General features: G+C 44.3%; 1 protein-coding gene across 1 annotated transcript in view; it reads left to right on the plus strand.

Annotated features, from left to right (window-relative positions):
* Nucleotides 1–15534, plus strand: part of LOC146863455 (dedicator of cytokinesis protein 2-like) — a 2657619-nt gene that overhangs the window by 740504 nt on the left and 1901581 nt on the right. Inside the window, exon 22 of the mRNA XM_085642885.1 lies at nt 12917–13051. Coding sequence (XP_085499011.1) covers nt 12917–13051 — 135 coding nt within the window. The remainder of the gene's footprint in view (nt 1–12916; nt 13052–15534) is intronic.

A 15534-nucleotide genomic window follows, 5' to 3' on the forward strand; every position in this document is an offset into this window, starting at 1 on the left:
ATATTTTTTACATTTTTTCTTTGCTTGAGGATATTTTTTATAAAGTCCGTAGTCTGCTTACCAGAAGACTTTTTCTTTTTTCCAACATGAGGTTCTTCAACTAATTTTTTTTGTCCAGTTGTCTTCAAATATAGATGTTGTTGCTGTTCTTTTCTCTTTCTTGATTTTATAGGCATCCTTAATTTATTTCAGTGTTGTTCAGCAATACCTGAAAGAAACTAAAAAAAATACCTTTATGTAATTTAAATATATTACTATATTTTTATGAGCTTTTCAAATCCTATCATATGAGCTGTCCCTTTCCTACGACTGCAAGTCTTACACAATAAAAGCTACACAAATTAAATCTCTGACAACAATTCCTGTGTGCAGACAGGCTAATGGTGTTATTCTAGGTAGAAAACGATATTTAATTGGCAATTTCAAACCACATTTAGTACTGTGGTAGAGTAAGTGATAATTACTGTAACAGCCTGACACATTTTCCTTATAGTTTAGAGAGGCAGAAAAGAGCACATGTCCTAACAGCTACTTGAGACCATGAGCATGTGGAACCTGGGTGAGTGATTAGACTAGAGCAAAGGAAATGAGCCTTGGTGACGTTGAATGTGTTAGCATTACACACTGCTATCTGAAATACCACACAGTGCTGAATACTTAGCATGGGAGTGCAGGAGAAGCAGCTGCCTGTGTGCTAAAAGTGTGTTTCTGGAGACTGTGTGTTGTCAGGTGCAAGAGAGATCTGCATGGACGCTGGCACAACTGCATGAAGACTGCAGAGATGTATATAAGAGTACATGTGTGGTAAGGGTTAATTGGAGTTTTGAACATGTAGGAACTACCTCACCCATTGCAGGAGTGGAAGGAAAATCTACCATGTTGATTTCAAATGTGTTAGCATTTGCCTTTCATTTGTGAGATAGTGATTTGTGCTGAATGCTAACCATCACATTTCAAGAAAACAAGCTGCCCCTTTCCCACGAGTGCAAGTCTTACAGAACAACAGCAACACAAATTAAATCTCTGACAACAATTCCTGTGTGCAGACAGACTCGTGGTGTGATTCTAGGCAGAAAACGATATTTCATTGGCAATTTCAAAGCACATTTACTACTGTGGTAGAGCAAGTGATAATTACTGTAACAGCCTGACACATTTTCCTTATAGTTTAGAGAGGCAGAAAAGAGCACATGTCCTAACAGCTACTTGAGACCATGAGCATGTGGAACCTGGGTGAGTGATTAGACTAGAGCAAAGGAAATGAGCCTTGGTGACGTTGAATGTGTTAGCGTTACACACTGCTATCTGATATACCACACAGTGCTGAATACTTAGCATGGGACTGCAGGAGAAGCAACTGCCTGTGTGCTAAAAGTGTGTTTCTGGAGACTGTGTATTGTCAGGTGCAAGAGAGATCTGCATGGACGCTTCCACAACTGCATGAAGACTGCAGAGATGTATGTAAGAGTACATGTGTGGTAAGGGTTAATTGGAGTTTTGAACATGTAGGAACTACCTCACCCATTGCAGGAGTGGAAGGAAAATCTACCATGTTGATTTCAAATGTGTTAGCATTTGCCTTTCATTTGTGAGATAGTGATTTGTGCTGAATGCTAACCATCACAGTTCAAGAAAACAAGCTGCCCCTTTCCTACGAGTGCAAGTCTTACAGGACAAGAGCAACACGAATTAAATCTCTGACAACAATTCCTGTGTGCAGACAGACTCATGGTGTGATTCTAGGCAGAAAACGATATTTCATTGGCAATTTCAAAGCACATTTACTACTGTGGTAGAGTAAGTGATAATTACTGTAACAGCCTGACACATTTTCCTTATAGTTTAGAGAGGCAGAAAAGAGCACATGTCCTAACAGCTACTTGAGACCATGAGCATGTGGAATCTGGGTGAGTGATTAGACTAGAGCAAAGGAAATGAGCCTTAGTGATGTTGAATGTGTTAGCGTTACACACTGCTATCTGAAATACCACACAGTGCTGAATACTTAGCATGGGAGTGCAGGAGAAGCAGCTGCCTGTGTGCTAAAAGTGTGTTTCTGGAGACTGTGTGTTGTCAGGTGCAAGAGAGATCTGCATGGACGCTTCCACAACTGCATGAAGACTGCAGAGATGTATATAAGAGTACATGTGTGGTAAGGGTTAATTGGAGTTTTGAACATGTAGGAACTACCTCACCCATTGCAGGAGTGGAAGGAAAATCTACCCTGTTGTTTTCAAATGTGTTAGCATTTGCCTTGCATCTGTGAGATACTGATTTCTGCTGAATGCTAACCATCACAGTTCAAGAAAACAAGCTGCCCCTTTCCTACGAGTGCAAGTCTTACAGAACAAGAGCAACACGAATTAAATCTCTGACAACAATTCCTGTGTGCACACAGACTCATGGTGTGATTCTAGGCACAAAACAGTATTCCTGGGTGATACCAGTACACCTTAACTTATGCTGAAGACATACTCCATAATATTTTACAAGTTCAAGGCAGTTAAATGTCTTCCAAAACATAAAATGTAAAACACAACTTTAAAAGAAGAAACACATTTCTCTTATTTATATCAAAATACACCACATACATCCCCTCTCAAATTCATAACTCACCTTTAAAAGTAGTTAGTTGAGAAAGAAATGTGGCACTCACACAGCAGATTATCAGAGCCAGAATCTCTGAGCTGTACACCTCTCACCAGAACCAGTAAATGGCAAACGTTCCCTCTCTTTTTTCACACATATACATGTTAACTTCAAATCACATTGCTTCCCACATTTTTTCAAATGGAAACACACATTCTATTGGTTGGAAATGTCAACCCTTTTCCAAATCATTCCTACCCCCAACATGACTTCTGCCTGCTACCATAGCAACAGGTCATGGAACACTGGTGTGAGCAGAGAGGTCAGAAGTTCAGCACACAATGTTTCTAATCCAAAGAGCAAGAGTGCTTGACTTTTCAAACATAACAGCAAATCCAAACTAATGTTCTATGGGAACACATTTTTCTGAACCAATACAAAACATGCTTATAAAAATGTTAACATACAGCCTAGATTTTAGTGTAAAATGGTCTGAAACAGCCAATGAGTTCTATTTATTTTAAAAAAAGTATGTAGGCCTCCATTTTACAACTATCTTTCTTTTCATATTGCCATTCTACTGAAAGACACCTTCTGAGTGCATCCAGATCTCCTTGAAAGATGTTCACAGTGTGGATTGTAGGTCATAGCTATGTCTTCTGGAGTGAAAAGTATGCCGAAAAAATAGGTATTGTGAAAGACCTTGCTTTGCCAAATGTAGACATAAATGGATTGGTCAGAGAGGGTTAAAGTGGCACCAATTAATGCCTTTGGTGAAATCCTTTCTACATCTCCCACAGCCTAACCTTATAATTGTGCACTGTGATGGAAATGACCTAGGCACTTTAACTGGGGTAGGTCTGGAAATGCTTGTTAAGGACACCTTTGTGCAATTGATGTCACTTTTTCCACAAACTACCTTTGTATATTCTAATATATGCCAAAGGCAAAAGTGGAACTGGTCCAATCAATATTGTCCGCAGATTGACAAAGCAAGAAAGCACGCCAATAAGTCTGTTTCTGCTTTCCTCAGAGACTATGGTATGGGTTCTATATACCACAACAACTTGCGTTACAACATGCAAGGCATTTATAGAGGAGACGGTGTACATTTCAATGATGAAGGGAACAGAGTCTTCCTCTTGAACTTTAGACTCTGCATCAGTACTTACTTGTAGGTACCAAAAAACACTCAATGAACACAAAGGCTCTTTTTAGAGCCACCTAACATCCAAACACTTACACTTGATTTTTAATTCTATTTTTCTTATGATTTTTTTCTTCCGTGCGCGCGCACGATGTGCGCACCTCGCGATTTTTTGAAAAAAAAATAATGTTTTTTTCACCTTTCGGGGTCCTTCAGGGACCCCCTAACGAAGGCTAGGGGGTCAGGAACTCTGTACCCTTCCCCCTTTTCACGTTCTCCACCTTTCTGTTTCACTGTCACAAACAAAACACACAAAATAGTGGCCGACACTTCCTGATTTCGACCAATTCGAACGTTGACTGACATGTAACCACCAATCAGAATTACGCTCGCGCACCTTAGGGTGCGCGCACGGTGCGCGCTTATAGATATTTATGTACTTTTAACTGCAATTTTCTCAGGAACTACTGAACAGATTGACACCATATATGCAAAAGGCACATGCCTGACCTGAGGACTACCTCTTTGCCAAATTTCAAGTAATTCTGTTCAGCCGTTCGGGCTGTACCTTCGACTAAAGGTCCTATGGGAAAATTCATGGGGAAAACGCGTTTTGGGACCCCCCTTTTTTCTCAGCCCCCGCTTGACGAATCACCCCGAGACTTTCAGGGTAGGAGCTGAGCGGAGCACCCCATTAGTTTTGAAAATTTTGCGAGGATTCGTCAAGCGGCGCCAAAGTTATTCAAAATAGAATTTTCAGATTTCCTATGGAAACTCGGTCCTAACTATAACTATCTACTGGCGACCGCCAGTAGATAATATATATATATATATATATATATATATATATATATATATATATATATATATATATATATATATATATATATATAATAATATAATAATAATAATAATAATAAACAAATGTATAAAGCGCATGGCTACACTAGCTAGTGTGTCCCCGCGCTGCGGCAAATAAATACCAAGTTCCGGGCAATGAGGTGAAAGCAAGGAAGAATTAGACTGGAAAAAGACAGGTCTTAAGCTTCCTCAGAAAAATTGTCTCCGAAGACTCCAGCTGTAGCCCTATGGGGAGTTTATTCCAATGCGTGGCAGCTCCAAAGCGGAAGGAGCGACCTCCCATCCTAGCTCTTCTGATAATCAGAATGCTTACCTGCCCCATCCCACTTGATCTCAATCGACGGGTAGGAGCATACGGGGTAACTAGGTCATGCAGATAGGTGGGCCCCTTCCTCTGTAGGATGCGGAGGCTAACACACAAAGCCTTAAATAGAATTTGTTCCCTAAAGGGGAGCCAATGAAGGGAAGCCAGGGCCTTGTTGGATGAAGCTCTACTAGGAAGCATTAAAACGAGACGAGCCGCAGCATTCTGAAAGCATTGGAGTCTCTGTACACATTTGATATTAGCTCCTAGGTAGAATACATTCCCATAGTCCAGACGTGATGTCACCAGCGCGTGGACCATCGTTTTCCTCGCTGTGACAGGTAGTACATCTAAGGTCTTCCGGAGTCTTCGCAGAACCCCAAAACAACTTCCCGCCACCCACCTGGTGCGAGTTTCAAAGGATAGTTTGGTATCCAACCACATCCCCAGGTTCTTTACCTGATCCCTAGGGGGGGGTTCGGTCCCAAAGTCTGAGGCCACCATGCTGAGGACCAGATCGAGGGTGCTTTGCCTATCACTAGCACCTCTGTTTTATTGCCATTAAGTTTAAGGCAGTTATAGGCCATCCACGATGCAAGTTCTTGTAGGTATGTTGAGAAATTGATGGCTGCCTTATCATAATCTTGAGTTAGGGTCACCACTAGTTGTGTGTCATCAGCGTATGACACAACACTGATGCCAAATTTCCCAATAATCTCTGCCAGGGGGTGATGAAGAGATTAAAGAGGGTGGGGCTAAGTATGGAGCCCTGTGGGACCCCTTGGTCCAGCTTGAGGCTTTTAGAGTAGAAAGGTTCCTGCGACACCTGAAAGCTACGGTCATGTAAGAAGAACCTTAACCATTCTATGGCTCAACCATACCTCCTTTCCTGAGGCGCTGAAGTAGCGTATGATGGGCAACAGTGTTGAATGCGGCACTGAGGTCTAATAGGACTAAAGCAACCGTCTGCCCCTCATCTACATGTTTACGGATGATTTCTGTAGATAAGAGCAGTGCCGATTCAGTGGAGTATGTAGCACGGAAACCCGATTGAGTGGGATGAAATAGGTTATGTTTATTGATGTGAGCTGTCAATTGGGTGTTAACCACCATCTCTGCTATTTTGGCGAAGTATGGCAGCAGTGAGATGGGGCGTGAATTTTCCAGTTGGCTCATGCTAACATTCAGGTTTCTTTTTTAAGGGGATGAGGATCGCCTCTTTCCATCTATTAGGGACCGTTCCAGAGGTAAACGAGAGCTCAAGAAGGTGTCTAATATAAGGCTCTAGCACATCTAGACTCCCTCTTAAAACCTTAGGGGTAGCCGGATCTCTAGGTGAACCTGACTTGATGCTTAAGGCTACATCTTTAAGTTGCTTTATATATATATATATATATATATATATATATATATATATATATATATATATATATAACCTAGCTGCCTGCATCTAAAATATACATATTTAAACTTCAATTAAATAATTCAACCAACCTACTAAAATATAAGTGAAATAAATCAGTATTTCATAATTTATATAATTAAAAATCAATTATATGATTAATCTAAAATAAATAAATAATTGTTAATTAATTATTGCTCAATTAACTCCCCGTACTAGACTCCTACAAACCTAGCATCCCACCACTAAAATAGAAGTAAAATGGATGAGTATTCCATATTTTACATAATAAAATGTAATTAAATAACAATTAACAATAATACATTGTTAGTGAGTTATTACTTAATTAAATTTCCACCCTAAATCCCTACAGACCTACCTGCTCACAACTAAAATATAAGTAAAATAAATAAATATTCCATAAATTACATCATTAAAAATCAATTAAATATTTAATGAACAATAATTGTTCATGATTACTTAACTAACTTCCCGCTCCGTACACCTACAAACCCAACAACTTGCTACAACACTATAAATTGCTATTAATAGTTAAATTAGAAATTATAAATCACTTATAATTACAAGCTATATTATTTTAAAAAATGTATAAAAATAGTAACACATAAAATTAATATATCAACTAAAACACATGAAAATGATTTAAAAACAAGCGGACGAGCGCCGGAATGGAAATTGACCGACTAGTAGTTGACGGTTCCTCTCGACGAATTATGGTTGTGACCGCCCATGAGGCGATCCTAAACATCCATCTGTGCAGCGAGCGTAAAAGGGCTGCTTCACAACCCGCATTAGTAAAATGGATGTTTACAAACATCCATGAACCGTGAGCCAGGACTCATGTTATGAGTGGCACTCAAGGTATTGATGTTTGCCCCCATGCCTGGTAGCGGAGGCCGCAGAGGGATTGGGGGTATCTGCTAGGGGCCTCCAGAGTGAGTTTCTGACAGCCTTTCAATGGCGGTCGGACCACCATTAAAAGGCTGCCTGAAACATGCTACCTAGTTTCTATGGTGGTGCCTGAGCAGGCACTGCCCCATTGTAGACCGTCCCATTGTAGGTGATTACTTTCCGCCCCCTGCCCCTCGTTGAGTCCATCGGATAGGCAGAGGCCGGTCCCTCTGCCCCCTGCCTCCTGTTTGCCACATCATAATGCGGCGGTCGGACTGCATGTAAAGATTTCAGCCGTCGGTTACGATCAGACCGACATCGTAATCGGCCCCATAATTTTTAACAACAACTATATTTCTGAAAACAATATTAATAACATCAATATTCTTTAACATGATATCACTGACCTCAAAAAACAACATTCTTGTCAGCAATATTGTTTCAACATGATATATGTGTGTCACAATATTTAATTTCCGACATTTTGCCTAAACACCCATCAAGAGAAAGTAGAGCAGTCCTTTCTTTAGTTCTTGTGAGTATAGAAAATAGAAGAAGGGCAGTCAGTTCAGTGTATTGGCAGGCCTTCTTCTATTTCCATGAACCGCAAAGGAAATGAAAGGAGGGGCCATGCCCTCCACCTTTTAGCCGACATAATGAGTGTCTGTCAGGCTGCCCAAAGGTGAGGTCAGGCAGCCAGCCGCTATATATGCTCTAAATACGTGCACACCTAGCTGCCTGAGCTGAAATTTGCCCCTGTGGGTGTGACCTCCTCACCCCGACAAAGCTCTTGGGGGACCTCCCCCTCATGACAAGGGAGAGCATTACTGATAACTTCAGTTTGAAGGCCTTAAGTGCCCGGGGTCGCATGTCAGTCAGTGACTCCTCGTCAGCCAGTCAGATGGGATCAGCAACTCTTACTAACCCCATCCCTCTCTGTGATGAGGTAGGGACTGCTCCTACAGCCAATGAGGGGAGGTGGCTGTTCCAATCCTGCCAGGTACCTCAGAGGCTGAGAAAACTGCTGCAGCTGATAAGTTATTTTGTTTCAATGTTTGATGTGTGTGTGTATGTATGAATGTATGTGTGTTTGCGAGTGTGTACTGTGAACGGGTGTATGTGTGTGCGTGCTTGTGAATGGTGGGTGCATGAGTGCATGCTTGTGGATGCATGGGGTGTGAGTGATTATGCATGTAGATGGGTGAGAGTGCATGCGTGGTCCGCATATCCCCCTCCTGCTCTAGTTAATGGTCGCCGCTGCTGGCCCCTATGCATGTTGCTCACCCAACAGCCTTATGGAACAGGTGACAGAGATGATCAGAGGCTGTGGTCAGCAGCAGAGATTTTTTTTATTTTTTTAAATAATAATAATGAAATAGAAAATGTAACTTTGCCATACGGCTCCGGCATTGTCTGACAGAGCCTTCCAGCAAAGTTACAACGCATTGGCAGGAACCGCCTTGAGGGATGTTCTGATCAATGCTTGAAATGTCTGCATTGCCAATGGACACGTCAAAATGTGGCAGGTGGCACCTCTGTCAGGGTGATGGAGTAATTTACTCGGTTGCCCTGGTGGCGGATGAGCTGTCTGCCATCCCTGTAATATTTATTGCAGACGATATTTCTGACAGCGGTCACAATCCCTTCGGACAGTCTGGCCAATCACACAATGAATCTCCCACAATCACGATCCAGTTACAGTTACGAGATGTACATTTGACAGCCAATCACAGCACAGAATCACCCTTCTCCATTTCACTCCCTTGAATCATCTTCCAATCACACATTTCACAATCCCAATCCTGTCATAATGCTGGGATTGACATGGTGGAGTTGACCAATCACAGTTCAGGCCCGCACGGGAGTCGACATAAACTCCTTTTAGCGGGTTCCTCGTTCTTCTGTCTGTCGTCCAGGGGCCAGGCTAGTCCTGAACGGATTCCATTATTCACAACTTTATGGCTCAAAGGGTGTACCTTAGAACCTCCCCATGACAGTAACCAGCACCCCTCATTAATCAGACTCCCCTTTGCGCAAGGTTGTCAGCCTCCATTAGAAAATAAAGTCAGACTTGATTTGAAGTCTGGATCAAAGTAATGATGTGAATCAAGTTTTCTGTTCACAATTTCGATATTTTCATACTAGACAAAAAATAAGGAAACCGAGGAACACTAACTTAACATATATGGTCACTAACTCTACCCATGGTCACTGGTTTTGGTTTCAACTGCATCAACCTTGATTACCCCAGGTGCAGTCTTGAGTCCACTTTGAATACATTTGAATTACGCCAGAGTCATATGAGCAATTTTGGTAATTTCTCGTTACTCCTGTGACATGAAATTACTAAACATTCTGTGATTATGCCTGCTTGTGTATTTTAAAGCAGTTTGGGGGCAAATCGCCTACGCCAGGAGCTGCCGCGCCTCCTGTTTGAGGGCACCCTCTGGCAGCATTACAGACACAAGGCTGCATTTTGCTCTAAGAAAATCGAAGTAAATGCAGGGTAAGCTGCTCGCAGAATTTTGCTGTCATTTCACCTAATAACACTACAGAAAATGATGCGAGTCCCTCCCAACCCCAAAAGGAACTCTGTCGCCAAAATTGGCAGAACTCACTCAATGTACCTCTGTGAGAAGCATCTCATATTTCGGGACAGACTGACACATGTGGCACGTGAGAGAGGAACCATGACGCTTCATGAAAAAGCTCAGACTTTGGTCTAAGTGTATAACCAGACGTGTCAAACTCTTGCATAGATCATCTAACTTTAAGTTTTAATGGCACTTTTTGCTGTCATTCTGAAAGTAGATTGTTTGCAAAAGCACGAAGCAATACCTGTGGTTCATGGCGGCAAAATGGTGGATCTGTGGCGTGGCCAAAAACTCCATGAAGATTGGGCGGAGCGAGAAGTCTCCGCCCTCCACGAGCAGCTTCCGTTCGTCGCTTCCACGTCAATTCACATCATTTATTGAGAGTCAGGGCCTGAGTTAGATCTCGGCGGACGGGTTACTCCATCACAAAGGTGACGGATATCCATCCATCGAAATGTAAATCCCATTATACCCCATGGGATTTATATTTCGGCAGACGGATATCCGCCACCGTTGCGACAGAGTGACCCATCCACGAGATCTTAAACAGGCCCTCATTGCGAATACATCAGCTGCGCCTTGGCCGCCCACTGGGGGCCAAGGATGGAAAGAAAGAGGCATCTGCAGGCGCCACGGGTATTCTTATTACCACTGGTGAAAATAATAAATGCAAATTGTAGCCCCATTACCACAACCACCATTACCCCCCACCACAGCAGCATTTGTACTTGACTGTGTTTGCAAGCAAGCTTCACTACATGGAAGGCAGACCTACTGGCTTTGCCAGTGCTTTGTCTTTTGGCCTCTGATTCACACCCTTTCTTTGCATATTCCTCCGCTATCCGCCCTAGCATTCTTCTCTGCCTATTTTTCTGTTATGTTTCTTGCACCCTCTCTCCTTGTTCTCTGTCCTGCTTGGGGATGTCTTAAGAGTACAAAACGGGAGACATTGTTTATATCGAATGCGCTACAACGTATTCCATTACAACGCAGTCATTACACCAACGGCGTTGTTACAACGCAGACCATTACATCGCAAGTCGTTTCATCTAAGGGACGCGCTGGTGTTGGATTTCGAATCCAACACCTTCCCTGCTGTTGCACAAACTGGAGTAGGAATAGTAAATTATACTATTCCTAAATCCAGCACGCCCCCTACAGCAAGTCGTTGTAACGACTCGCGATGTAATGGTTTGCTTTGTAACAACGCGGTCGTTGTAACGACCACTTTGTATTGGAATGCGTTGTAGCGCATTCGTTGTAAAGAGATATATTCGTACAAAACACTCTACTTCCACACAATATGCTCCAAAAAGGTGCTTTCCTCCCGCCTCGTACTCATTTTCCTTTTTTTTAATGAGTCTGTCAATTCTTATTTTACTTATAAACTTCTTGTGTCTTTTAGTGCTTTCGGTCTAGACCCGCTACTCAACTCTTGGTCGCTTTGCTCTTTCCTGAAGTTGGAGATATTGGTCCAAGCTCTGAGGAATGGATTTCTCCAATTAGCTGTCGGTGTGGTTTCCCTACTTCAGCTGTATTCAAAGCCTTAGGGCTTTGTAAGATAATTGCTAATTTCGTGAACCCTCTATTGGCTCTCATTCACATAAAACAGTCGATTTCGTCATTACTCAGGCCAGCACATGGAGGAAGCAGTGCGGTGCTCGCTGTCTCCACGCGTGTGTCCATACTAAGGAGGTGAAAACAAAGAATGCAATATTACTCCATACTGAGTAATAATACAAATAGTTTACTGTTTTCAGGTGTGTCAGCCGCTCCGTACAACGTGGGGTCATGTAAAGTGGTCACGTGTCCATATCGTGGTCTTCGTGCTGGTCTCCTGCTTTCCTGACTGGTCCTAAAGACAAATGGAACATGGACCCAGAGCTGCAGAAGACTGATATGGACTGAGAGAGGATCTTAGCACATATGCCTGCTGTCTCCCAGGGTCAAATTAATTAATTTTTATATTTTGAACAGAGTTTACCTTACACCAGGCAAGATCAATAGGTTTTCTGTGACGGCTGCTGTGAAATGTCCAAAATGTGGGAAGTTAGTTGCAGAAATGTTCCATATGGTATGGCTCTGCCCATCTTCGGAGGAGTTCTGTGTTCATGAAGTATCTTTACAAGCGATCCCTTGTATACTTTTGGCCTGCATACTTGGGGATATCCTATCCCCAAAAAGAGGAAAAACACTATTTGATATTGACTTGACATTGATTCTGGCAAAACGAGAATTGACAATGCTTTGGAAGTCTACACGTGGCCCTCAAATGATTAAATGACAAGAAGAACTGGTTAAGTGGTCAAGTTCTGAGAGTGATGTGTTATTTCGAGAGCTAAAAAGAGGGTGGGGAACGATTGATAGGGCTGGAGCATCGGAAAACCTTGCGGATTGCTTATTGGCCCCGAATGGTGACACGGATACGTCGAATCGCACCGGGATATCTCCGGACGATCTGGAGGGTGGTAATAACTGGCCTGGCATGGGTCATCTTGGGCGCAATTTGAAAGTACTGTGGTGACCTTTGAAGATGTTGGTCACTGTGGCGCACTACACATGACAGATTTGCAAGGGGTAACTGTAGATGGGGTAGTTAGTTGTTGTTTGCTAGTTAAAAGCTGCAGTGGTCTAATATATTTATGAATATGTTTTGCACTCAGACTGTACTTGCTTGCCAGTTTTAACCTATTTCTTATTATATGTACTTGCTTAATTGTCACTTTTATCTTATTTAGCATATGTATTTGCTTTCTTGTCATTTATTTTCTTTGTAATCTCTTTACTATGTACTATTGCAGTGCATTATTCATGATGTGTAATGTATCCTGGAAGTTATTGCTTTATGTTTTTAAATGAAAACAATAAAAATTGTTTAAAATTTCTGTTGATTTAAGCACAGTATGCAAAAACATACTTATTAAAAACAAGCATTAGGAAAGCCGATAGGTCTCACCTTTGGGACTTATTGGCTTTGTCAATGTTTTTTTCAATACTGTACTTCTCTCCTTTTCTCTTATGTTTATAGCATGTGTCAAAGGTATGCCTCTCCCTTATTCCCAGCCGATGGTTCCTTCTCTCATGTTTGATTGTCTCACCCCATCCAGGAAGCTGATTGCCGTGCTGACGTCATACATGAGGATGGCCAGCCAAGGAGAGTTTTGTGACAAACTCCTGCGGAACTTTAAGGCCTTGGAGTACATTTTCAAGTTCATTGTGCGCTCCAGGAGGCTTTTCTCCCAGTAAGTATCATGGCATTTCCACTAGGTGGCAGTGTTGGTCCTAGAGAGTGTGACCTAGCTCCCCCGGAGTATAACAGAGAACAGGCTCTTAGGCTGAGAACCCGTGAGGGAGCTCCAAAGACCTGGCTGTGAAACTGAGCGGCTGTGAAGGAGCTCCAAAGACCTGGCTGTTAAACTGAGCGGCTGTGAAGGAGCTCCAAAGACCTGGCTGTTAAACTGAGCGGCTGTGAAGGAGCTCCAAAGACTAGGCTGTTAGGCTGAGCATCCACGAGGGAGTTCCAAAGACCTGGCTGTTAGGCTGAGCATCCACGAGGGAGTTCCAAAGAACTGGCTGTTAAACTGAGCGGCTGTGAAGGAGCTCCAAAGACCTGGCTCTTAGGCTGAGCAGCCATGAGGGAGTTCCAAAGACCATGCTGTTAGGCTGAGAGGCTGTAAAGGAGCTCCAAAGACCTGGCTTTTAGGCTAGGCAGCCATGAGGGAGTTCCAAAGAACATGCTGTTAGGCTGAGCGGCTGTAAAGGAGCTCCAAAGACCTGGCTTTTAGGCTGAGCAACCATGAGGTAGTTCCAGAGATCAGGCTCTTAGGCTGAGCGGCTGTAAAGGAGCTCCAAAGACCTGGCTTTTAGGCTGAGCAACCATGAGGTAGTTCCAGAGATCAGGCTCTTAGGCTGAGTGGTCATGAGAGAGTTCCAAAGACCAGACTGGTAGGCTGAGCATCCACGAGGGAGTTCCAAAGACCTAGCTGTTAGGCTCAGTGGCCATGAGGGAGTTCCAAAGACCTGGCTCTTAGGCTGAGAGTCCATGAGGGAGCTCCAAACACCTGGCTCTTAGTCCGAGCGACCACGAGGGAGTTCCAAAGACCTGGCTTTTAAGCTAAGCATCCATGAGGGAGTTCCATAGACCTGGCTCTTAGGCTGAGCAGCCATGAGAGAGTCCAAGAGACCTGGTTCTTAGGCTGAGCAGCCATGAGGGAGTTCCGGAGACCAGGCTCTTAGGCTGAGCAGCCATGAGGGAGTTCCATAGACCTGGCTCTTAGGCTGAGCAGCCATGAGGGAGTTCCGGAGACCAGGCTCTTAGGCTGAGCGGTAATGAGGGGGTTGCAAAGAGCAGGTTCATATGCTGAGCAGCAGTGTGGGAGTTCCAAAAACTAGGGGGCATATCAGCAAGGGCCGGCGATAATTATCGCTCAGCGCTCTTAGCATGAGGATAATTATCGCTGGCCAACTCTGAATTTTAGCGCGGAGATAGCGTGCTATCAGCAACGCTTATCTCCAAAGCGATAAAATTCGGAGTGCAAGCTGCCAATTGTGAGATTATCGCTGGAACTACAGCGATAATCCCACAAGGTTTGGCGATAGCTTGCTGATAGGGATAGACATACTTAGCCATGATATCCACCTTACATAGGCTATCATGGCTAAGTCAGAAAAATACCAGACGTAAAAAAGCAGCGTTAACCATGGTTAGCGCTGATTTTATTATCTCTAACAGGGTTAGCGATTGTGGGGCCCGGCCTCGTGGCGTGGGCCTCCTTGAACACTAGCCCCCAGACCCAACCCATACACCACCCCTGGTCCCTGGTTATAGCCGCCCGTCCTTCCCACCCCGTAGCCACCGAAGACCCCTGGCCACCATGTCCCGATGTCCCGATGGCCGGCGAAACCTAGACCCTAAACGCGCTATGCCTGGCCAAGGGAGAGGGAATCCCCCCCCAAGCAAGACAGGGAGGAGTAGTCTCTGTCACACCCCTGACCTCCTCTCAACAGAGGGTTTCGATCGCCCTCCGGACCCCCAGGGAGCTGGCTCCCTGCATGCTGGGTGTCTGGGGTCCCTCCCAGGCCAACCTGAAAGGATCAAAGAGCAGAGCGACAGGAAGTCCCAACACCGCCCCCAGAAGCCAAGACCCCTCTCTGTGTGGACGCCGGACTTCAAAGAGGATGAGGCGTATAACAAGGGGTGCTGAGGGGACTTGGGGAGAGAAGACCTGGAACTAAGAGAGCCCTGTGGACCTGGTCGCGGCTCAACGAAACTGCAAAGAAGAACGCTACCTGATCCTTGGAAACCATCTGAGCCCTGCTGACGTCGTCGCGGCTCCCGAGAACACTACGAACCCCGGGGCCTGCTGAGAGACTCGCGGCTCCCCCCCTGACCCTAAGACCATCGGACCCCGCTGAGAGACTCACGGCTCCTCATGACTCTAAGACCATCGGAGCCCGTTGAGAGACTCGCGGCTCCCACCAACTCTAAGACCAGCTGAGCCTGCCGAGTGAATCGCGGCTCCCCGAAGATCACCCAATTGACAGTTCCTTCCTACCGGAGCCCTGCGGACGTGGTCGCGGCTCGAGGAATACACTCCGACTGGACCCAAGACTGCACCGTGTCCCCCAGCTCGAGGATTGAGAGCTGTGCGGAGGATACTCGGCATTGACTCTGAACCTAGAACTGTCCCGCTACCCCAATCCCCTTTTGTCAAAGAATTACCAA

This window comes from Triturus cristatus, chromosome 2_2 (assembly GCF_964204655.1).
Source record: "Triturus cristatus chromosome 2_2, aTriCri1.1, whole genome shotgun sequence".
Lineage (NCBI taxonomy): Eukaryota > Metazoa > Chordata > Amphibia > Caudata > Salamandridae > Triturus > Triturus cristatus.